This window comes from Colius striatus, chromosome 10, assembly GCF_028858725.1.
Source record: "Colius striatus isolate bColStr4 chromosome 10, bColStr4.1.hap1, whole genome shotgun sequence".
In the NCBI taxonomy this organism is placed as follows: Eukaryota; Metazoa; Chordata; class Aves; order Coliiformes; family Coliidae; genus Colius; species Colius striatus.
The window spans coordinates 26,156,474-26,179,168 of record NC_084768.1 but is presented as its reverse complement, the minus strand read 5'-3'; the positions used below and the strand labels follow the sequence as shown (position 1 = coordinate 26,179,168).

Genomic DNA, 22,695 nt, shown 5'->3' with positions numbered 1-22,695 from the left:
CTGGCAGGTGCACTCTAACTGGCAGTAGGTGGAAGTCAGACAAATTCCTGTTCTGAATGCAAATTTTTAATCATTAGGATAACTATTCTGGTAATTATTGAAGAGTTACTGTGGAATTTCCATTGCTGCAAATGTTTAGTTCAACTCTGGGGACTGTGGTAAAAGATTGCTGCTGTTGCTATAACCAAGAATTAGTTAGAAAAACTCTTTTTGTGTCAGTGTTCAGACAAGGTAATTTTGACAGTATGTTTATGTATTACTGCATAGTAGATTAATTGAGCTGCTGTTTTCAGAAGGATCTGTTAATCTGTTGAGCATGTAACTAAATTTAGAAGCTCATAGCTTTGCTGCTTCTCCAAAGATGTTCAGTTTGTGCAAGTTCAGTTGGAAGTACCCGAGTGCTTAGTCTTGAGATGAACCAAAATTGATGGACAGTTTCTGCTATTGAAGAAGGAATAACTCTTTTTTCTGTTTTAAAAACATTAAATATTAATCATGGTGCAGTGATAGGTTTTAATTATTAATAATTCTTTACTGTAGGCCAGATGTGTAAGGTGACAGAAAATTGTACACTGTAATATGTAGAAATTAAAACTGAGTCATGAGGATGTTGAAAGGATGCTAAAATGTTACATTTTGCATTGGAGAAGTTCATGCATTTCAAGGTGTACAAGAACAAGGAGTTACACATACACCTGGCAAAAGAGAGCTGGCTCCTTTTGGCTGTGAGTAGGAATTGTTTTCATCTGGGGGAAGGGAAGAATCTGAAAATATTTCAGTTCGAACCAGAAGTGTTCTTACAAGAAAGGAATAATAAAATTGATCGTATTCTAATGATTTCCTTTTAAAAGCCTTTCTGTCCTTTTGCCAGGACAGATACCCATTAATGGCACTGAACAGTGACACCACTGCTTGGTGTATTATAGGGAGAGTGCTACCTGCATATTTAGGTATACTTGCCCCTGGCTACCTATCTGTTTCTTTTCCTGCTGCAATGCTTTGTGATGATGGATTTGGTTACTGGTTAATTAACGTATATCCTGATCATATCTGATCCCTCCTGATCCCTGCAGTTTCTTGGTTGGTACGAGGGGCTTTTTGCCACTGAGTGCAGCAGGTTGAGCATTAATCTTTGCACTGTCTTGGAACCAGGGGTAGGAATAGCACTTTAGAAGTAGTTACTTCATCTGATTGCTTGGTATCTGGTTTGAATTTCACTGGGGTATGGGGGGAGGGCTGTATATTTTCTGGCACTTTTCCATGGCCAGGCTATGTGTTTAATTAAAGTTTCCAGTTCTATTTTTACTGTATTTGCAATTGGTAGATATGCTGAGTTGGCACTATACTTGATTTAGAGAAGGCTTTAAAAATGTTCTTCTACCATGCTATGACTTTACTAATAAAGGGATCTTAGAGATGTAATTCTTTGTGCTTTTTTAACCCATCCTTCTTTCAGGACCTGTACTCTAAATGAATACAGAGTTGCTGTTAAAAAAATTCTTCAATTGAATTAATCTTTTCAAGTAGAAATGTCAATACCCTTTCCACTGACAGGCATTTCACAATTGGTTTTGCAGGTTGGTGGGAGGAAGCAGAGGATGGTTTCATGTTCTGTTGTCTTCTCTTTGGGGTTTTTTTGGTCTTGTTTTCACCTTAGTTTTCTGACAATTCATAGCCGAAGGAACCCAAAGATGTAAATGGTTTATTCAGGCTTTATGGCTGCTCCAAGAGCTTAGGTGGCATATTTATGCCTGACTGGGGAAGACTAATTTGTCTGAAAGTGCAAGCACACATATGAATTTAATTTTCTGGTACCTTGCATAGCTACAAGCCTTCCTTACAGATGAAAAAGTAGTGGTGCTGTGGAGATGCAGTCTGTTTTACTAGCTAGAGGAGAGAATTCACTATGATGGATGTTGTTAAGGAAGTTTTATGTGTTACTGTTTGGGCAATTGAATTAAGGCTCAAGTCATGCCTTCAGAATTAATAGCATAAGGGTTTTTTTATAGTTAAAAATGTGTGTTGTTGATCTGTACTGATCTATCCTGTATATAAAGAAATGAAAGATGTTTTTTCTCATAGATAAAAGATAAATCTGCTCAAGTGTCCTGTAGGTTATAAAACATTTGTAACAGCAATGTCCATAAAGTGTGATAAATACACATATATGTAAGATTTGGGTGTTTTCAGTTAAATCTTTGAAGAGGAAAGAAAATGAAGCACGAGGAACTAAACATCATTCAGCTCAAAGCATAGTGTTGTAATTTTCAGAAAAAACCCATTCTATATGAACAGATATATTTATTGCACAGGACCAGTGCTGTTTCTCCTCTTGCTATAGATTTTCTTGCTTAATTACTATCTCCTGGGCTTTTAAGTAAAGGAAGACAGATCATCTGTGGAAGGTGACAGAGTCCATACCTGCTATAGCTGAGAACACAGTGTTTTGGACTGTTAGATACCTTTCTCTGTGTTCATGTTTCTTGTTCTTTGTTTGCTTTAGCTCAAGCCTGGGAGAACATGATGAGTGCCTCAAGCCAGAGTCCTAACCCTAACAATCCTGCTGAATACTGTTCTACTATCCCTCCTTTGCAGCAGGCTCAGGCCTCAGGTGCCCTGAGCTCTCCGCCTCCCACTGTCATGGTACCTGTGGGAGTTTTAAAGCATCCTGGAGCAGAAGGTTAGAACGTTTCTTTTTTCTTTCAGTGTGTCTGCAGTACATTTAATAAGAATTTGGAAAGAATATCTGTGTGTCCTCTGTTCCAAATACTCTAGCAAGTGCCAGTTGTGGTATTCCTGACCTCAGGAGGGATGTCAGGTTAAGACAGCTATTCTCAGCAGACATACGTGTTTATACGTGATGCTGCCATAGGGAATGCACTAGATGATGTCTCAAGTCCCTTCCAGTCTATATTTCTCTCTTATTTTCTATCAGTTTTTCTGTTCTACACCCAAATTTTCCAGTCAATGTTGCCATTCCATCTTAGATTCTGTTTTTTAATGTTCTCTCTAGTGGCTCAACCTAGAGAACAAAGACGTGTGTGGTTTGCTGATGGGATATTACCCAACGGAGAAGTTGCAGATGCAGCTAAGCTGACAGTGGCTGGGACAGCTTCCACAGGAACCTTAGCAGTGTCGCATGACTCATCGAAGCCTGTGACCAACAACACCTTATCAGCAGAAGTAAGGGAGTGTCGCGCTGTTCACGGCTCCAAATCCCGTGCTTGCTTTGGTTGTGAATAGTATATGAGCTTCTCTAATGATTTCAGTAAGGCTGACCTAGGAATTCTGCTGAGATTTGTCTTAGTGTGTTGTATAGCAAGTGTGCTCATTTGAATGTTTGCAGAGTGAACCAACCATACATTTTGAACTGAAATGAGCTGTTATGGGACAGAGTGCTAAATAATGTTTGAAGTCTGTGTGCTAGGTGGCTTCCAGGTGTTTGGCTGTACAGCTGTGTGTGAAGGATATTTGTGTAATGCAAGTTTTTAAAAGCTGAGTCATGGCCATTAAGAAGTTTGAAACAATAAGGTCGTCATAGCACAAAGCAGTAGAATACTTTAACATTTCTCATGAAATGATGTGCTGGAAGGAGCAGATATATCTACTGAGGTTAAGTCCACCATACCCCATGTGAGCAGAACTCAGATTTGGCAAGAAGTTCAGATGAGCATAGGTACATACAGATTTTGCAAGTAAATGATATGTGTGGTGCTACAGAAGGCAGGTGCAGTTTATCTAGGCAGACTTTTTAGTAATTGTTCACATACAGGAGTCAGCACACAATCATCTGTCATTAAAGAACCAAATTTATTTGGTGCTTCTGGTTCTCCAGCAGACTCCTTCAGCTATATCTAAGTAATCTAGTCATCCAGCTCTTACATTGTTATCATTATTAATTTGTAATTGTGTCCTATCTTCATGTTTGCTTCTTGTAGACTGATAATGCCTCTGTGTTCTCGGGAAATATAACTCAGGTTGGCAGTCCTGTTGGCAGTGCAATGAATCTAATTCCTGAAGACGGTCTTCCTCCAATTCTCATCTCCACTGGAGTAAAGGGAGGTGAGGGTATAATTTGGCAGCTAGCTTTTATGCTTACCAATTGCAATTAACTTAATAGTTACTGTGTTTATTTTAAAAATAAGATGCTGGCAATATGCTGAATATTTGAGGAAATTCACGGTAAGTACTCGTGGGTAAATGTTGTGACACTCATTTGCACCATTGCTCCTTATTAGCATCCAGGAAGAATCCCTCCTGCAATGAAATTACTATAAGAGCTAAAACACAAAGCAAAAGGAAAATTAACTTCAGTCCAGAAATATGGGTTAATTTCTTCACTCATCGAACTGTGGGGAATGTTTCACACAGAGATACATTTTAATTAGCCTTATGAATATTCATGTTTCCTTTCTCTGAAATTCACTTGGAACATCCGCTCTGTCCAATGCATCCCCGAGCACTGCAGTCAACAGCACTACTGCACGTCTTGGCCCACAGTGAACCTTTTAGTTATTGTCATGGCCCCTTCCAGAGCATCCAAATGGAGGAGGATTCAGAAAATTAAAAACTAGTTTTTAAGCAATTTTTAATGTGTTCATATTTGTTTATCTGGCTGTTGCTTTCCACAGTCCAATTCATGACGTCCTCCAAGTAACTTATTTTTTCATCTTTGGGGGTGGTTTTTTTACTCCTATTAAATATTTCACTGATACAGTTGCTAATGTTAAACTGGAAGTAACCTGTTATTGCAGGGTAATACCAAAACCAAAATGTGACCAGCCTTTAATTTCAAAACAAATCTGTTCCATCCTGCGTTAGCTGTTCATGTGGGTGCCTGGTTATTCAGTCTCCTCCACAAAAAAGAAGCAAAACTACAGTATGTTTTTCAGCTTTTATATAGACAATCTCACATAAGTCAAATTTTGAGTGCTAAACTGATATTGTTTCACATGCTTTCACATGCTGGATTTTCTTTGTAGCATTGTACTTACGATATTCCAATTCTATTGAAAAAATTCCAAACCCATTTTTTGTGTTAGAAAGCAAAATTACCTTTCCTTCTAGATAATTTTAGCTAGAAGGGTAATAAATTTCTCTAAAAAATTATTTTCATCTGTGTAACTATTTTTCCTTAAAGCTTAAATACAGAGTAGATTATAATCACATGGATGAAAAAATTTATCAGTCATCTGGGTGTAATAGAGGGACACTACAAACATCTTTGAAGTTTCTTATTGGTATCCAATATAGATTGGAGTGAGACCTTCAGTGAGTTACAAAAATGCTGGTTTACAGTGTTCCCCTCTTGGTTATCTTTCTAGTAGCTAATGCACAGAAAGTGTGAGTTATGTGATGTAGGGATAGACCACATGTTGCTAGTCCTGAACTGATGCTCTTGTGCTTTACTGTGATATAAGTAACAATTGTTAACTTCTTTGTCATTTGGGATTTCAGCTGACACCATAACACATTTCTCAATTTCATTTCCATTTTCTCCTCCAGTTGATATTGAAAAATAAAAGGATTTCTGAAACAAGCTTCACTTTTCTAAAGGATGTAGAGGGGTTATGCATATAAATGCAATTGAAGTTGGAAAATACCAGTCTAGAAAGCAGTCAATCAGACCAGCAACACGGGTCTTTAAAAGGTCAAAAAGCATCAGAATGATCTGATTATAATGTACTGTACCAGTAAGTTAAGCACTTACTGTATGTTTGTTTCTTTCATAGATTATGCTGTAGAAGAGAGACCTTCTCAGATCTCTGTCATGCAGCAGCTGGAGGATGGTGGCCCTGACCCTCTTGTATTTGTTTTAAATGCTAATTTGCTATCCATGGTAAAAATAGTGAATTGTAAGTTTTTATTGTTATATAAGGCTTGGGGGATGAGAGGGGAAATGTTATATATATTATTAGTAACTGTTTTACTGTTTTACAGCAGCATTTTTATTTGGTAGCATAGTCTAAAAATGTGTATGGATTGAAAGCTTTGCATTTAGTCGTATTAAGTTAAATTACAAAAGACTCTTTTCCACTGATTTAGACATAAATACAGATAATTTTGGGCATAAAATATAAAAAGAGACTGATAAAGCCTCTAGTCTCAGGTTTGGAGATCAGTGTCTCATGTCCAACTTGATAGGTATTTTAATCACTCATTCTTCCTTTGGTTGTTTCACTCATTTCCCTGTCATCCCATTCTGGAAGAAGCAGACAGGATCCTGTAGTAAGACACCACAGGTTCTATTCTGCTGTACATCTCTTCTATCCTTTGCTATGCATGTGTGGACATGTGCTCAGGGAGGAAAGAATGGGGAAGCATACAGATGGCTTCTCATGTGGTAGCTCAGTTGGTCTAAGCTGGATAAGAAAACATTATCTAAGAAATTGAGGACAGTTTTTCAGTAAAATGGTTTAATTCTGTTAAAAGTTCATGCAATAAATTTAAGTGTTGTTTTAAACCTTTTAGCATCTGGTTAGATAGCAGTACAGTTTTTTACATATCTATTAAAATGACATTAGTGTGCATGTATATATCTATACACACATATTAGAGGGAAGGTTTTGCTTCAGTAACTCAACAAATGAACTATGAGACTTAGAGCATGTGTCCTCACGTTCATGTGAAGGAGAACAACACAGTGACATCTCATGGAAGCACTTGACATTCAGCTGTTTATCTTGAGAGAGAGGTATCACTGTCTGAAACTGGTTTAGCCATCAGGATCGTGACATGCACAGCCAACAAACAGCCTGGCCTTTTCCTTGCTTCCTTCATTCCCATTTAAATCCTGTCACAGAATCACAGAAACTGCTGAAAACTAGCTCTGTGGTGTTCATCCCATGATCTGACTGGGAGCTGTAATGCTCATCCTTAGCTGTAAACTGGAAATTACTAAAGTGCTTTTGTTTTGGACGTGTCTGCTTGCACAACAAGGTAACAGATTTAGAACCTAGTTTGTCTGTGTGACAGTTACTGCATGAAACATGCTGTAAAACTGACTCTTGAAAGAGATGTCTTTCTGTAGCAAAAGTTAGACCTGTTTTATGAAATCCTGATCTTCTGTTCTGACACGTGCTTTCCTCTCTGCAGATGTGAACAGGAAGTGCTGGTGTTTCACTACCAAAGGCATGCATGCAGTGGGGCAGTCAGAGATAGTCATTCTCTTGCAGTGTTTGCCTGATGAGAAATGTTTGCCTAAGGATATCTTTAACCATTTTGTGCAACTTTACCGGGATGCCTTAGCAGGTAGGAATGGTCTCTGTTAGAAATTGTTTCAATAAGTGATCATAGTGGGTCAGATACATTTTTGTCATTTAGCAAATGACTGGTTTTGTATCAAATATAAAAAGAGAATAAGGATCAAAGCTGACAGGGAGATGACTTGTTATTGGTATCCAGTGTTATATCCATCTCACCAAATAAAAGTAGAGCTGCTGGTAAGCTGGGGAGCTGCTCCAAAGGTCCTCCAGCCTTCCTCCAGCTGCCAGCATAACAGAGAAGTTTGGCTATAGTGGCCACACATAGGCTGTCACAGCAATGGAGCACGAAGACTCTGACAACTCTGTGTTCAGCAGCCATTACTGAATGTGTGCTCTGGCTGCTTCTGCTGGGTGTTGGGGTAAGAATTTGAATATGGCTAATGTATCTGGAGATAGTACTGTACTTCATTTAGCAGTAAGTGTAGTAGAATACTCAGCAGGGCTCAGGGGGACTCTAGTGATATTGCTTCTCATAATTTAATTCTTTTTTCCCAGCTTGAAGTCAGGGCAGCTTTTTTAAAGATACAGAAAGAAAATGTTAAGAATCCTTGTGGAGATTATGTTAAATAATATTCCCCAAACCAGGCAGTTCAGAAATTTGATTCCCACACTGTGTCTATTGCCACATAATGGAGATGCTATTGCTATTGACGTTTATATTATAAAGTGATACAAATAGATACAGATATCTCTGTGTGCCTGGAATGAATTGTAGGGCATTGCAGAAATTATGCCTGAATTTTGGAGTTTTTACTATCTCAATGGCAAGGTTGTATTATGCAAACCTTTACATGTCTAACATTTGCTGAGTAGATGGACTTCCACTTCTAACCTTAGATTGTTGTGTAGGGAACAGTTCAAGTGTTTGGTTCCACTTGTTAGAAAATAAAGCTAGCTTTAAAGAGGTGACATAGCATCATGTTGAGGTTACATACTGAAAATAAGTTTATGAAGCGTTATGCATATTATTTGCAATACCTTTGGAGTGACTAAATCCAACACATCCCTAAAATACCAAAAAAGATCTTTGTTTCCTAGAAAGTCTTGATACAATAAAGGTCAGCTTGTCCAGAGAGGTCGACAGGTTCAGAATATGTCGTTATGTTGTCAGAATCGATCTCATGTGCACTGTAAACAAACACCTTTCCAAACCTGACTTCATTTGCAATGCTTTGTCTCCTAATTATGATGCTATTCAGAGGGAGATAGATATGAAAAATTGCATGTGTGTGCATATATATATATATCTCGCAGATTTAAGTCCAGCTTGGTGTGTCTATTTCAATGGAGTTCTGTATAATTACACTACAGAAATACATAACTTATAACTCCTAAATAATGTATTTGGAATTCTTTTTTTAGTGCTCTAGTGGTAGTAATTCGAGATCCTACCGTTGCACTGGTGCAAAGAGCTGCTTACTCTTGCACAATTCCTAAACAGTGACATTTGATTTCTGATTAAGAGTTCCACAGTGTAATGTCCTTTTGGTAGGATTTGCTCTGTGTTGTATTTCAGACATGTAGTAGAAGTAGATAAGGCACCTTGAGTTACTGTATAATACCAAACCACATTGAAGTCTTTGTGGAACACAATTCCCGTCACATTTTGTCATGCTCTCTCTCAATATCTATCCCTTTTGCTTTCCAAGTCATGAGAGTTTTAAAAGAAGCAGTATATATTAGCAGATTGGCAGCTCTGCCTGTTTTAAATGCTGCTCATCCAGAGAGACAGGATGTGGTGCTGCAAGGGTTTCGGTTTGGTGGCTGTAGTGCCTTGGAAGTGGTTAGCAGTTTGCATGCCTTTGTAGATGGGAGCCACGATACCAGAGTTGTTTGTTGCAGAGGTACCGCACCTCTTGTGGTAATTTGATAAATGAGGGTTCCCGTTAGATTAGTTAGAGACTATTGAAAACCCTGCCTCACAGTTTCTTTTTTTGTTATATGATATATTGGTTTAAATTTATTTTGCCATCAGGAAACTGAAATAAACTCCGTGGATGTTTTTTATTTATCTCTTTTAGTAAGTACTTCCACAAAAACAGGCATAAAGTATAAAGACACGCAGCATTTTTTATTGGAATTGAGACAAAAAATACTTTTAGTGATGTTGGTTTTGGTTTGGAGTGATTTCAGGGTACTTGGTTTCATTTTCAGCTGAAAAATACAGTGTTCCCCTTTTGCCTATTTAATTAAAGCTCGTAGCTACGGTGGTTTGTTTTTTCCTGACTCACATTTATTTACTAGCTCTTCTTGCTCAAGCTTGAGTTCTGCGTTCAGGCCTAGGAACACAAACTTGTATGTACTGGTGCTGCTTCACAGATGTTTTGGCTTTCCTCAGAGGATAACTTGTTGCTTGGGGCCAAGTCCTGTGCTCTGTGATAGGTGTTGCTGGCAGCCTTTTGCAGAGGATGGTTCTAGCACGTGTGAGTTGTGTCAGCAGAGCCCAGGCCTCAGGCAGGAGGAGCGTGTAGGCTATTACACCCGATGCTTTGCAGTTTGTCATTCAGATTCATCTCCTATTTCAGATCTCAGTCTGGTGCAGCACTGCCCCAAACTTTCCTTAGCTTTGTTGAAGTCTTCAACCTCATGCTCAAATTTCTGAACTACCTGGTTTGGGGAATATTATTTAACATACTTCATAATGGTAAAAAGAGGGATTTTGGTTGGCACTTTTCACTATAAGTTGTGTGCATGTGAGTTATAATAAATTGTAAAGTTGTTAATTAAGGCAAGTATTAATTGCTATTCAATTTCTATCACTTTATTTTTCCTCTGGCCTCTCTGTCATCAAGCTCCCTGCTGTGTTACTTTTCTTGTTTTGAAATGGAAAGCTAATGATTTCAGTTGTGGTTGTAGTAGTAATCCCACGATTATCCTTGTCTGTTGGCTACAAGCCTGGCAGGAGGTCTGCTGAATGGAGAAAAGAGAACTTCTGTCTGTCTGAATGGGCACTTTGAAGCAGTTGGATGTGTTAATATAGAGCTGCCAGATAGGCCCTAGTGCATCAGCTCTTTGGTGGAATACAATAAATGCTACTGTTACTTTTGTAGTGAAAATGCAGATCTGGCAACTGGTTGAAAGGGCTTTATGATGGCCCTGGGTTTGGGGATATTCCAAGTGAGAGTGGATCTATCCCAGTCACAGGGCTATGTCGTTTTTACCCAGCCTGGTTTTACTTAAATAAGGTTGTAGCTAATACCAAGTAGACCTATAAAGAAGCTCATGTAGATGTTCTGAACAGTGAACAGGTTCACTGGGGGAATAACACACCCTGCAGCTGTAAGGTGGATAGATGGATACACAATGAAACATCCTATGAGGTGTAAGAGTGATTGGTTGGGAGATTGCCACAAACTAGTCTGTGGGAGTTTTGGATGCTAGTACCTGCTGCTCACAGTGAGAGCAAGCAAAGTGGAATGTCCCTTGCCAATATCAATAAGTTCTTTCCAAATTACTCGCTGATGTGTTTCAATAAAAAGATGCAGAGTGTGGTCAGGACTTTGAAGGTTGAGCTTCATATGTTTTTTTCTCAGTGTTGGCACCCACTGCAGATGCCTTGTGCCATCAAATTGCGTTCACAGTCTTGTATCTTTTGTGTCTCTTTGTGGTTCTTGGTGTGATAGTGACTGAGTTTGGGTGGCTTGTCCAAAGAGTACATGCTCATTCGCTCTTGAAGAAAATCCACCTGGCAAGGTTGTTCCCAGGTGAATACAGCTTTGCATCTCTTGACACAGATCCAGGATGCTTGGGCTTTCAGGATGCTGGCATGCTGTTGGGTACTTGGCTGTCCTTGGTTGTTACTGGTGACAGTGGAATGAGGCTGGACAGATAAGCTAACTTCCCCAAACCACGTATGTGTGCCTTCCCTGAGAATGGATGCCAATACCAGCTTTTTGACCTGGGATTAGCCAAAAGACAGGGAGCATACATTAGAGGTTTAACCTCACTGGTTTTGGTAAAAACACCTGACTGGCTTCATCACGTATTGAAGGCAACAAACAAATGCAGGAATCCTTTTCTCTTTTCCTGGTATAAACTATTTTATTTGAGTCCAGAAGGGATTGACAAAGGGATATGCAAAGTACATTGTTCATCAGAGGAAGATACACCTAAGTGGATAATTCAAAACAGCATGGATCATGACTTGAAAAGAATGTCACATCAGTGGATAAAAGCATGGGTTTTTAAAGGGTGTTATAGAGCTGGTTAGGATTTAAAGTCAGGGGTAACCCAGCTTATCTGGGAAGACAGTAAGCACTGACCTGCAGAACTGCTTTAGATGCATCATGCACACCTAAAGCACTTCCTAAAGAATGGCAGTTGTCTGATGTCAGGTGCTGGAAGTTAATATAAGGAAAAGCATCTTTCTGTTCTCTCTGAGATACCTCTTTAGAAAGCAAGTTGTGGCATTTTGTAAATTAAATGGCATGCTTTTGAGAAAGATGGCTTTTCTGAAGGCTTTTCTGACAGCTACACATGTAACAGTGCAGTGTTAATGGTTTGACCACGTCACGCTAGTAATAGCAAATTATTAGTGTGGCCTTGACTTGGAACCACCTTCAAAGACATAGCAGGAAGCTCTGGTCAGTGCAGAAATGTTTGTGGGACAAACCCAAAGCCCAAAGAGGGTTTGCTTATTTAAAAGGGCATTGGAGATGGGTGTAGGGAAATGCTTGATTCTTTCCATGCTCTCTGCATAGCAGGCTCTTGCATACTCTTTCAAATAATGAAATGCAACACAACTACCTAATCCAAATAGTTTGTCCTCTTGCTAGTGGTAACCTATTGGAGCTTGCCCTTGTGAGCTGATTGTATCAGAAGGGGTGATGTGTAACACAGCAGCTCGTGGTAGCAAAATTCTGAACAGCTGAGTTGCAGATTCCACTCTGAGGGGTTTTTTCATGTTGGCTGAGAAAAATTGTTGTGAAGGCATCCCAAGTGTGTGAGCCTTGCAGCTCCATCTCCTGAAATGGAAAAAAATAAGCAGTCATCCCCTGCCGCTGCAGCACTTGGCATCAGTCACGAGTGGAAATGTCTGATTGCTTTGTCATCCCGGTGGGCAGTACCTCACGTCTCAGAACCCTGTGGTATCCTAGAGCTGCACTTTGCCTTGCCTCTTCCTCAGAGGAGACTGCAGAAAAGGGTGAGGAACTCAGTTCAGTTTAGCAGTTCATACACTTCATGCATTTTAAGGTTAGAAAGGATTATTATGGTCATGTTGTTGGAACTGAGAACCTCATGAAATAATTTTACTATCAGGCCTGTGGCTGCTATTTGGGTAAGGAACAGATGGGAAGGCAAAAAGGAAGTATAAATGAAGAAGAGTTGATTAGTGAGGGTAGGTGGGAACTGCAAAAGCAAACGAGTGGAGTTGAGATAGAAAGGTGCCAGCAGCTATTTTAGGTAAGTGAAAATCTTTTTCATGAACACCAATTGATACATTGGTTTGCCCTCACTAGCTGGATGCCTGAGTTGGTGCATTAGCAGCATATTCCCTGAGCAGGCAGTAACCTCACAGCACAGGCTGACAGAGAAATGCATTTGCACATGGATCAATGATTTTCAGCAGCTGACAACATTTGATGTGGCTCTATTAATCAAGTTAGTCCTTCAGTTTGACCAGTAGCTGCTTTTCATCAAGTTCAGCTGAGCATTAGAGAAACTGTAGCCACTCTAAGGGTTCTGGAATTTGATCTGAGCTGGTGGTGTCAGCTCTGGCTTGTGTGTATCTGTACAATTACAAATCAGCTTTGCAGCATAGCAGCAAGCTACGAGTGAGCCGTACCATGCCATGGGGTGCCAGGGCTGCTGGAGCTTGCCATCTCTTAGCTGAGAACTTGAAAGCTTAGTTTGTGCAGCACCTTGTGACTACAAGAAATAAACTGAAATGCCACTGAGGTGCCCACAACTTTGAATAGCAGGAAAACCCCTGAACTTGTCAGTCAGAGTATAAATGCAGCCTTTTGTTTACAGACCTGCCAGGAGCTCTATTTAGAGCTGGGGGTCCCAAGGTCGTGTGAAGGAAGGAATACTCAGTGGTGATTGTGCCAAGGTGGTCTGGAGGGATGCAAAATAGCACAGCCACATCTCCAGAGTGAGGGCAGGAAGGTCTTCATGGCGAGCTGCTGAGACATGGGACTTCCTTAGGGGTTCAGTGTAAAGGACAGACTTGAAAAGCCCCATTGGTTAACCTTCCTTTCCTGGCCAGAGATGGCCCTAATGTATTTTTTTTCTTGACTTTATAAATGCTTGTGTATGGTTTTTAGGCTGTTTTGCAGTCTAAAAATAGAGAAGGCTTTACTTGAAGCTCATGCTTGTATTTCTGAGGATATAAAAATTGCACTCTTGCGACTCACCTTTTTTAACTTCCTTAAAACCCAGTATTTGTGTGTCTCTGTGTAAAAGGGAGAAACCCTCCAGTTACTGTCCAGTTGACACTGCTTTGAGTTCGAATACAAACACTCCATTATGAGGTGGTGGACAAAGAGCAGAAACTTGTACTTAGCAATCTGTCTGCAGGTGGGAAAGCCTGGAGTTACTGCAGGAGCCCAGGAGGCCTGCATGAGTGCCTCAGACCCACGCAGTTCCTCCTGAGTGGTTGTGATCAAGACAATGACTTGTGTTTTTCTTTGAGAGCAAATCAGCTCTATTAATATTCCCATTTTCCTATGGAGAATTGTGATCAGCTGTTCAGTGTGTTATTTGCATGCTGCTGTCATTTGATAAAAGGAATCACACCATGGTTCTTTGCCTCAATGGTAAATGCTGCCTCGGATGCTATAATAATCTAATCAACATTCAGATTCGTTCAGCCATTCCAGTGTAAACAGTTTTGGAAATTAAGAGCATCAAAGAATAAAAATGTGAGTAAGAATTAGTGATGTTTCTCCTCTGTGTCTCTCTCAGTGGCATGTTACATTAGGTACACTAATTAAATAAACAGTCTTTTGTGTAATTCTTAAACAGACCCAGATCTTCAGTCCATGTCTGGGCAGGCACCCAGGTGGTTTGCCTAAAGGGAAGGACAACCAGTGGGCATTGGCCAGGTGCACATCTCTCCTTTAGTCATGGCTGAGTCTAAAATGTTTAGATCAGTCAACAGCAGCTTCTGCAGTGGAAACCCCTTGAATATCTGGAAAATCCCCAAAACAGCCTTTCTTTGGGTGCTTTTGTGGTGCTACAGGGAGAATGTGGGTACCATTTCTTTAGCAGCAATACTGGCCTGAGCTGTCCTTCCTTTTCTCTGGCTCTCCCCAGGATGCACCATCCCCAGTGTTAAACTGCCTCTGCTGCTTGAAACAGATGACAGGAATGATTGCAGGTGCTCTCCCTCCCGCTCTCCCAGGAGAGGGGGTAGATCTGTGCCTGTAAGTGCTGTCCTAGGAACACTTACAGGCACAGCTCAGTAAGTCAGGTGCAGAAATGAAGATATGTGTGTGCTCCTACAAAACTGACTTCTTACCTGTGACAGTCACTGAGTACATCTGTCACCAAGGTGGATCAAGTGGCTTTGGTGGCTCCAGCCCACAGCAGTTATTCCATAATGGGTTGCACGCTTTTGCACAGTAACCTGAGCCCCTGTGTGCAGCAAGGCGTTGTTTCTTGTGTCATTAATAGACAGTAATGCTTCAGGAAGCAAAGTTTAATATGGCTTGGTTTTGTGTTTGGTTTTTTCCCTGAAAATCTCCAGAACCTCTTGATACAACTCTCAGTCTATGAAGTAATGAGCATCGTTGTTCACAGGTAACGTCGTCGGCAACCTGGGACACTCCTTCTTCAGCCAGAGCTTCCTTGGAAGCAAAGAACATGGAGGGTTCTTGTACGTTGCAGCCACGTATCAGTCCCTGCAAGACCTGGTGCTCCCAACCCCACCGTACTTGTTTGGCATCCTCATTCAGAAATGGGAGACTCCCTGGGCTAAAGTGTTCCCCATCCGCCTGATGCTGAGGCTCGGAGCGGAGTACAGACGTAAGTAACAGGCATTCTTTCAGCTGCAGTGACTTCTGCAGGACAATACAGAGCACACACACACACAGCCCTAAATTGTTACCTGGCAAAGCCACACAAGCTTAAACAGGCATGTAAAAAGAGTGTTTCACATCCACCAAACAGCACAGCAGGACTGAGGCTGGGATATGACCTACAGCCTTTTCACAACTCCACTGGTTGATCGAGGACAGTTTTGTGGAGACAAAATCTGGTTCTGAGCAGCTGTTTGTCATTCACTTAGTGACCTGAAGGAGAGTTACATGCAGAGCAAGTCTGATTTACCTGGTGTGGTTAGAAGGGAGAGCCTTGGGAATGTTATGCTGTTTCTGTGCTGAAATGGAGGAATGGTGGCTTTTAAAACCACGCTCCTTTCCCAGAGAATGACAGCAAGTGTGCAGGGGCAACTCACCTGGCAGTTTGTTGCAAAAATTCTGTTGCAACTAGCAAAAAGTAGGCTGGAGGGAGTGTTTCAGATGAACCAAATCTTAGCAGTTAGCGTGAAATTTGCATAAAGTTAGGGTAAAATCTTTTTCCAAAGGCATTTGTCCAGTGCAGGAGCAAAGACATTATTGGAAGCCTGTCCACCATGCTGGGCCAAAGCTACAATGTCTTGCTCATCTACTGGTTTAATTGGCACATCTTGTAAATCTGAATTGTTATGAAAAGGATCTGAGTGGGTTTTTTTCCAAACTTTTTCTGAACTTTTAAAGAAAACAAGTTTTAGAATATGCTTGATCAGGGACTTGTACATTGAGCTTCTGACATGTTGGGAACATCAGGGTTCTTTTCATAAATTACCTGAAGAGGAAAAAGCAAATCTTCAAAATCTGCCTTCTGGAGGTGAGGACTGAAGGTTAAACTTGTCTGAAGAAACATTAGTGTTAAGGGTGGGTAAGTGTGTGTGTGTGTGTGTGTGTGTGTGTGTCCATGAGGTTATTCCCATCCACATTTAGAAAAACAAAGAAAAATGGATATCTGATTTTGGATGCAACATCTGTTTGTCAGCACAGTGACAAAACCTGCTCTGAGGATGTTTGGGAAGCTGGGATTTGAATCTCTGCTATAGCTGTGCTTGGGATTGAGGCATAATTACTTGTACCATGACAGTTGTGACTTGCAGGTTGCTTCCTCAGTCCCCACTTAGAAGTGGCTGCATTTGTGTCCCAGGTTTCTGTAGAAACATCCTCTTTGCTGGTGGAATTGTCAGATTTTGGCCATTTGTCCAGCGTTGCTGAATGTGCAGCAGATCAAATCCAGCAGTCAATCTTGCTAAATGGCCAGAAAACATCTGCTGAGCATCTGCAGATCAAATGTAGGGCTGAAGCTGAGGGAATTCAGTGCATCTGGGGTGTAGCTGAGCTGCTGTGGGCAGCCAGGGTGGAAACATGGGAAATTCAGCACTTGTCAGTGCTTCAGACGCTGTGCCTGAGTTGGTGAGCTGTGCAGTGCATGTGGAGCAGCTGTGGTGCTTTCCAGAGACCACATCAATGTGCAGGAGCTGGAGCTTATTTCAGTCAGGAAATCCTGCTGATGTTATTCAAACCTGCTGAGTATTTCACAGCCCCTTCTGACCACGCTGGGAACAGTGAAGAGGTGCAGCATTTTGGGAAATCAGGCTGAGCATTTGCCTGAGGGTAGTTTAGGAACCTTCCTTCAAACATGTGTTTAGAAAACCTTGGCATTACGTCTTACTGCATGAGTCATGTTTCAAGCACTGTGAGGGTTCTGCTGCAACATAATGTAATGCAGCCAGATCCATACACTGCCCTTGGAATTGCGTCATGGATGTTTTACAAGTAGAGCTGAGCCAGCCAAGGAATGCAGATATTTTGCATTGCTGGCATACCATAAATGTCCTTCTGATTGTTTTTGACACAGTCCCATAGAGAACGTGCCATATTCTTAGGAAACAGTGAAAACAGAAAATGAATGAATCTGTATTATCACTTGAATCTCACACGTCAGGCAGGGAAGCCAAATGCTTATAGGGCTAGAGTGGAGAGCAGCAGGATGGTCATAGAAAAGGACAAAGCCATCTCCGGGAAGTAGCCTGAGAAAAGCATTTAGAAAAGTTGTCTTTGCAATCAGTGTCCAGATTGTGGGTTGAGTCTGACACTGGTAAGCATTCCACATCATTCCTCTTACTGTTTCTAGCATGTTGAGCAAGGGGCCGTGGCACACACATAAGGTGCATTGTAACGTTAAACCCTTCTTCCTTTTTGCCTTTTTAAACTCTGTTCTTTCCAGTCTCTTGCTGCTGAGGAGATTGTATTTCAGTCTGTGTTTGCAGAACCTCAGTGTGTAAATTCCCATCTGACCTTTCCTGGTTTATTTTGTCCTAGTTTATCCATGCCCACTCTTCAGCGTCAGATTCCGTAAGCCTTTGTTTGGAGAGACTGGACACACGATAATGAACCTTCTTGCAGTAAGTGCTGAGGCTGAGCTTGCACATTCCATCCATGTGAATGGGTCCATGTGGGGAGAACTGTTGCACAGAAGAGCTGGCAGGCTTAGAAGGTGACAGGAGGAAATAGTGGGTACTTGGATGAATTTACCTGCTGTTACTGATATTGGATGTTACCTTTCTACAGGACAATGAATTGTAACAAGGTACCCAAATCAACATCCCATGCCTGGCCACCTGAGAGTGTTTGAGTCTTGAAAGAAGAGTGTTAGTTGCTCAGATCCCTTCCTTGGAAGTGCAGTCACAGCTCTGATTGTGCAGCACCTCGACCAGAGCTCTTCCTACTTTGCTGATATTTTCAGCATAGAAAATTCTCCTGGATGCATGACTTAAATCTCCCTGCTAGGAAATCTAATAACTCTGTCCAGTAACAGAACACAGAAAACAATTTTTCTTACATATAGTAATGACATTCAAGGCAGGAGAATGTTAATTTTGATGGAAGACAATCATCCAAGTGGCCAGCTGTCAGGGTGATGCTTTTCCCTTGGTGTACCTCGCTTCTGGAGTTACAAGCTGTGATGGCCCCATCCCTCCCTGCTCTTCAGTTGCTCATTACAATTATTGTAAGGTGCAGTAGTCACAAGAGTGGTTATGAAACCCACAGCTTTCATGATGATCATCATGCCTAACTTTTAAACCCTTGTTTTAATCACCAGGACTTCAGAAATTACCAGTACACACTGCCTGTGGTCCAAGGTTTAGTGGTTGATATGGAAGTCAGAAAAACCAGCATCAAAATTCCAAGCAACAGATATAATGAGGTAATGCTTATGAGAAATGCATTTGTGTACTGTTTCTTTGTGGTTCCAGGACCTGGGATTTAAAGGAGGTTTATTTTATTCACTGCCACTAGGGAAAACTGCCTCAAAAGCAAGCGATAAATGCATGGTGCACACATCTATTGCAAGTGAGGGAGGCTGGCTCACCAGAGCAATGCAATGCAATTGGCTGGTCATGAAACTCTCTGACTCTTTTTCTTCAGGTTTTTGACTATTTACATATAAAGTGTAACACTGGTTTGATCTGAGCAAACAAATTGACAAACTGTACACGTGAGGTAAGCAAAGAGGAAAACGTGCATCAGCTTTTCTCATCTGTGTAAAGCATTGATTAGTTTGTCAGATTGCTGTTGATGGAAAATTCCTCTCAACATCTACGTTTTATACTTGATTTCTGGTGTGAGAAAATCAGGGTCCTCTGTTGAGAAAGCTGGCTGGGAAGGTATTTGAACAATAATGAGAGAGCAGTGAAGAAGATGATGGATTTTGTGTTGTGTCTGAAGAGGACAGGGTAACTTGGTATTTTGAAGCCAGTTGGTTGTTGGGGTGAGAGCAAACCTGGACAAAATGGTATTTGTAAATGTTCTTGCAGTATCAGAGCAGAATACAGCTTTGTCTCGAGAGAATTTCCCTGCAAGGAGCACTTGAGTAAAATATTGTGAGAATAAATAAATGAACTGAAAACTAAAAAGTACAAAATCCTTCTTATGTGAAGTTAGACAAAGATGCAACTGATGAAGCAGGAAGATAAAGGGTCTTCTGAAGGGTGTGTCAGTTCTTGGTGTGGTTGTGAGCAAATGGAAAAGCTCTGTAGAGTTTGTGTGACTACAGCAGGGATTGGCAGCCGAGATGCAGCCATCAGTGTTAGCTGTGCCTGGCGTTTGCAGGGCTGCCAGCTCCAGTTCTGTGCTGGACATCACACTGAGCTGGACTGGGAGGGTGTTCCTGTGTTGTGCAGCTTAGCAAAGTCTCTGCATGTGCTTGGCTTCCCTGACCAATGTGAACCAAGGACTCAACTTTTCAGTGCAGAAAGCGTTATCTATTGAACATTATCGCCTGCAGTCCAGTTGAAAGGTTGAATTCCTTGAAATTTTTCATCTGAGTTTAGTTGGAATGAAGATGAATTAATCACAGGAGCTTTACTTTTTCCCCATGTAAAGCAGTATTTAATTAGAAAAGAGTGTCACTCAAACCAGCAAGCAAGTGAAAACTCATTTTCAATCTCCTGCACAGATTAAACGTGGAGAATTCAGACAGTAATTAACAAATTCAACAGTGACAACGGAGTTTTCCTATTGAATACACATTTCTATCTTCAAAGTTATTTCAGTTCTCTACAGCTTGTAGTGATACTTACTGGCCTGTGTAGTCCCTCAGCAAAGGTGACTGTCCTGTTGTAATGAGTTGCCTTGTTTCGTGTCCTGCTTACAGCAGCTACCCTGCTCTGTAAAATGCCGCTCTTGAGCTAAAGTCTTGTTTCTGGAGCATGACATGAGAAAGTAGATAATGAAATACACTCTTGTCTGTTGCAAACTCTTCATTAAGTTTCCTCCCCAAACATTACACATTTGTCAATGGTGAGCATCAGCTACTGTTCCTGATGCTGTAATTAAGGTTTCACGTTAGACTGAGGCAGATGTGTGGTGTGTGGTGTGTGCTTATCAGCCCCAGGACGCAGAGGGTGGGGGTACGGCTGCTCTTAGGAGATGGCAAATAATTCAGCAGTTTTTCCTTCTCATCAGGGTTTTCACTGAGGGTGGGTGTGTAATTTAATTTGCCTTTTATTCATTTCAGCAATTTGGTTTTGAAACAAATTCTAGTGATAGATGACTCCTTCATTTTTCTTTTGGATCCAAAACCCTCTAGTCTGAGCCTCCATGAAGAGAGGAGAAAAGGCAAGAAGCTATATAAGTTACAAGAGTGTTTTGTTGAGGCATGTGACTAGGTGTATGTTAGACAATAATCAGCAAAACTCAAAGGCAGATACATCACAAATGTTTTTGGGTGCTTTCTGGAAGCCTTCTTTGAGGAGAAATGAAATCTTGTCTGGATGCCTGTGAGTCAGACCTCAACATCTGAAGTCTTCAAATTGGGGACATTGATCTCAGTTTGAGTAACTCGTGCAGACGAAGCACAGTGACACTAAAGCTTTGGTGTCTGGTGGTGGCAGAACCAGGATCAAATGCCACAAGTCTGAGTGCCAGTCTAGTGCTGACCTGCGGAGGCAGCAGTTGTGATTCAGCTCATAAAACCAGCCAGATATTTCCTCCCAGTGGTTTTTCTAAGGTTTTTTTGCCCCTGTGAATTTGTTTTTCTCAAGCCAGCTGAGAGAGAACAGCACTAAAAGCAGCACAGGTGGGTGCTGTAAGACCAGAACCCTCTTGCCAAGGCAGTTTCTGGTTCTGAGTGCTAGAGCCTGACACAGAAGTCTGTGGTGTCCAACTGCCCCGTTGCACAATGAGCCTGCTTCTGGCAGCGCTTTGGCCAACGCGCCACGGACGTGAAACCTTTGTGTTTACAGATGATGAAAGCCATGAACAAATCCAACGAGCACGTCCTGGCAGGAGGGGCCTGCTTCAATGAGAAGGCAGACTCGCATCTGGTGTGTGTCCAGAACGACGATGGGAACTACCAGACCCAGGCCATCAGCATCCACAACCAGCCGAGGAAGGGTGAGGGCGCGCAGGGGAGGCCGGGGCCGTGTCGGGTCCTGGGTTTGGCTGCACTGCACTCAGCTCCTGAGAGACATTCAGAGAACAGAATTGTGGCTGCTGATGTTGCTGAATGGGCAGCGTGGTGAGCTGGACATGCAACGTGAGGAGTTGTAGCACAGTGCTCTGTCTCCCTCTTTCCCCCTCTCAGTGTTTTATTCCTCTTGCGGGAGGATCTTGGGTGTGCAGTTTGCGTCCACGTCACGCTTCTCTAGGTCAATGTTGCTGCTCTGAATTTGCCTGAGAGCTGTTGTAGCAACCTCACAAATGAAGCAGACATAAAATAAAGCACATAACAACTTGCTGCCTCGTAAAGATGGTAATCCTGTCTGCACAAGGCAGCTCGGGACTTGCGGTGCTCCAGAGGTCACTGCTGTCACTGGCTTAGGCAGCATCTCCCCATGAATGATGAGATGGTCTTAGGCACTACTGGGCACTACAGGTGAGGTTGTGGTTGCCAGTGCTTGACCTATAGCATTGGAAAAGACGAAGATTAGGTTTATTATGAGAGAAAGGCAAACAGGAGTAACCAACAACAGCAGCATTTCAGTAACGCATCTTCAGGAAGCTCCTCATCTTCACCTCAGTTAGACCATCTGAATTTCCAGGCTTTGTTTTTGTTAGCGTAGGCTGACAGGCTGCAGCAGCTCCGTGCTCAGAATTTAAACGTTGTGGATTTGGGGAAAATTTCTGGCAAAGACATTTATACTGCCTCCAAATGAGAACAAGCAAGACAGAGGCCAATGTTTGGCAAATGTCCCCAGTCATTCCAGTGAGTATCCTGGCACGGGATGTCACTCAGGACTGATGGTCTCAGCTGACTTCTGTTAATCTTACATGTGGGACAAGAAGAGGGATTTCCAGCAGGAGTTTCATGATGCTTAATGGCCATTGAAGAGAATTTTACTTCAAGTGGCTTTGAGCTGTGGCCTTGCCTGTGGGGTGGCATTGGAGTGTGATCTATGAACAGCTGTGTGGGAACATCTACAAGTTAATTCTGTACTTGGTTTGCCAAAATTGGTAGTCCTGAAACTTACAGGTGTGTATGGGGAGAGGGAGAGTGATGAAATATGAGCACTCACTAAGGTTGACACAAACTGTTGTCCAGTTTAGAAAATAGCTGGGTGATTTGCCCTTCCATATGCAAGCCTGTGATGTGCATTAATGTCACTGTAATTCTAAGCAGCCTTTGTCCTGATTTAGATTAACCACCTCTGTGGATGGCAGAGCTGTGAGACCTGGTTCTTGTGCAGGGTATTGTTTTGACAACAGCCTGCCTAAATCGCTCCTGTTGTTGTTGCAGTGACTGGTGCCAGCTTCTTTGTGTTCAGTGGAGCTTTAAAATCCTCTTCAGGCTACCTTGCCAAATCCAGTATAGTAGAAGGTAAGAACTGAACTGCTTACTTTAAACATGCTGCTTCCCTGTAACACAGCTCAGCTCTGCAGTTATCAGGGCTCTGCTGTTAAGCTGTGGGCTTCTGAAT

General features: G+C 41.7%; 1 protein-coding gene across 3 annotated transcripts in view; it reads left to right on the top strand.

Moving 5' to 3' along the window:
* Positions 1-22,695, top strand: part of ZFYVE9 (zinc finger FYVE-type containing 9) — a 60,012-nt gene that overhangs the window by 33,013 nt on the left and 4,304 nt on the right. For all 3 annotated transcript variants that reach the window (XM_062003436.1, XM_062003437.1, XM_062003435.1), the window contains 10 exons: positions 2,504-2,680; positions 3,014-3,183; positions 3,939-4,062; positions 5,733-5,855; positions 7,096-7,251; positions 15,009-15,233; positions 17,597-17,679; positions 18,378-18,482; positions 21,022-21,172; positions 22,515-22,595. In XM_062003436.1, coding sequence (XP_061859420.1) covers positions 2,504-2,680; positions 3,014-3,183; positions 3,939-4,062; positions 5,733-5,855; positions 7,096-7,251; positions 15,009-15,233; positions 17,597-17,679; positions 18,378-18,482; positions 21,022-21,172; positions 22,515-22,595 — 1,395 coding nt within the window. The remainder of the gene's footprint in view (positions 1-2,503; positions 2,681-3,013; positions 3,184-3,938; positions 4,063-5,732; positions 5,856-7,095; positions 7,252-15,008; positions 15,234-17,596; positions 17,680-18,377; positions 18,483-21,021; positions 21,173-22,514; positions 22,596-22,695) is intronic.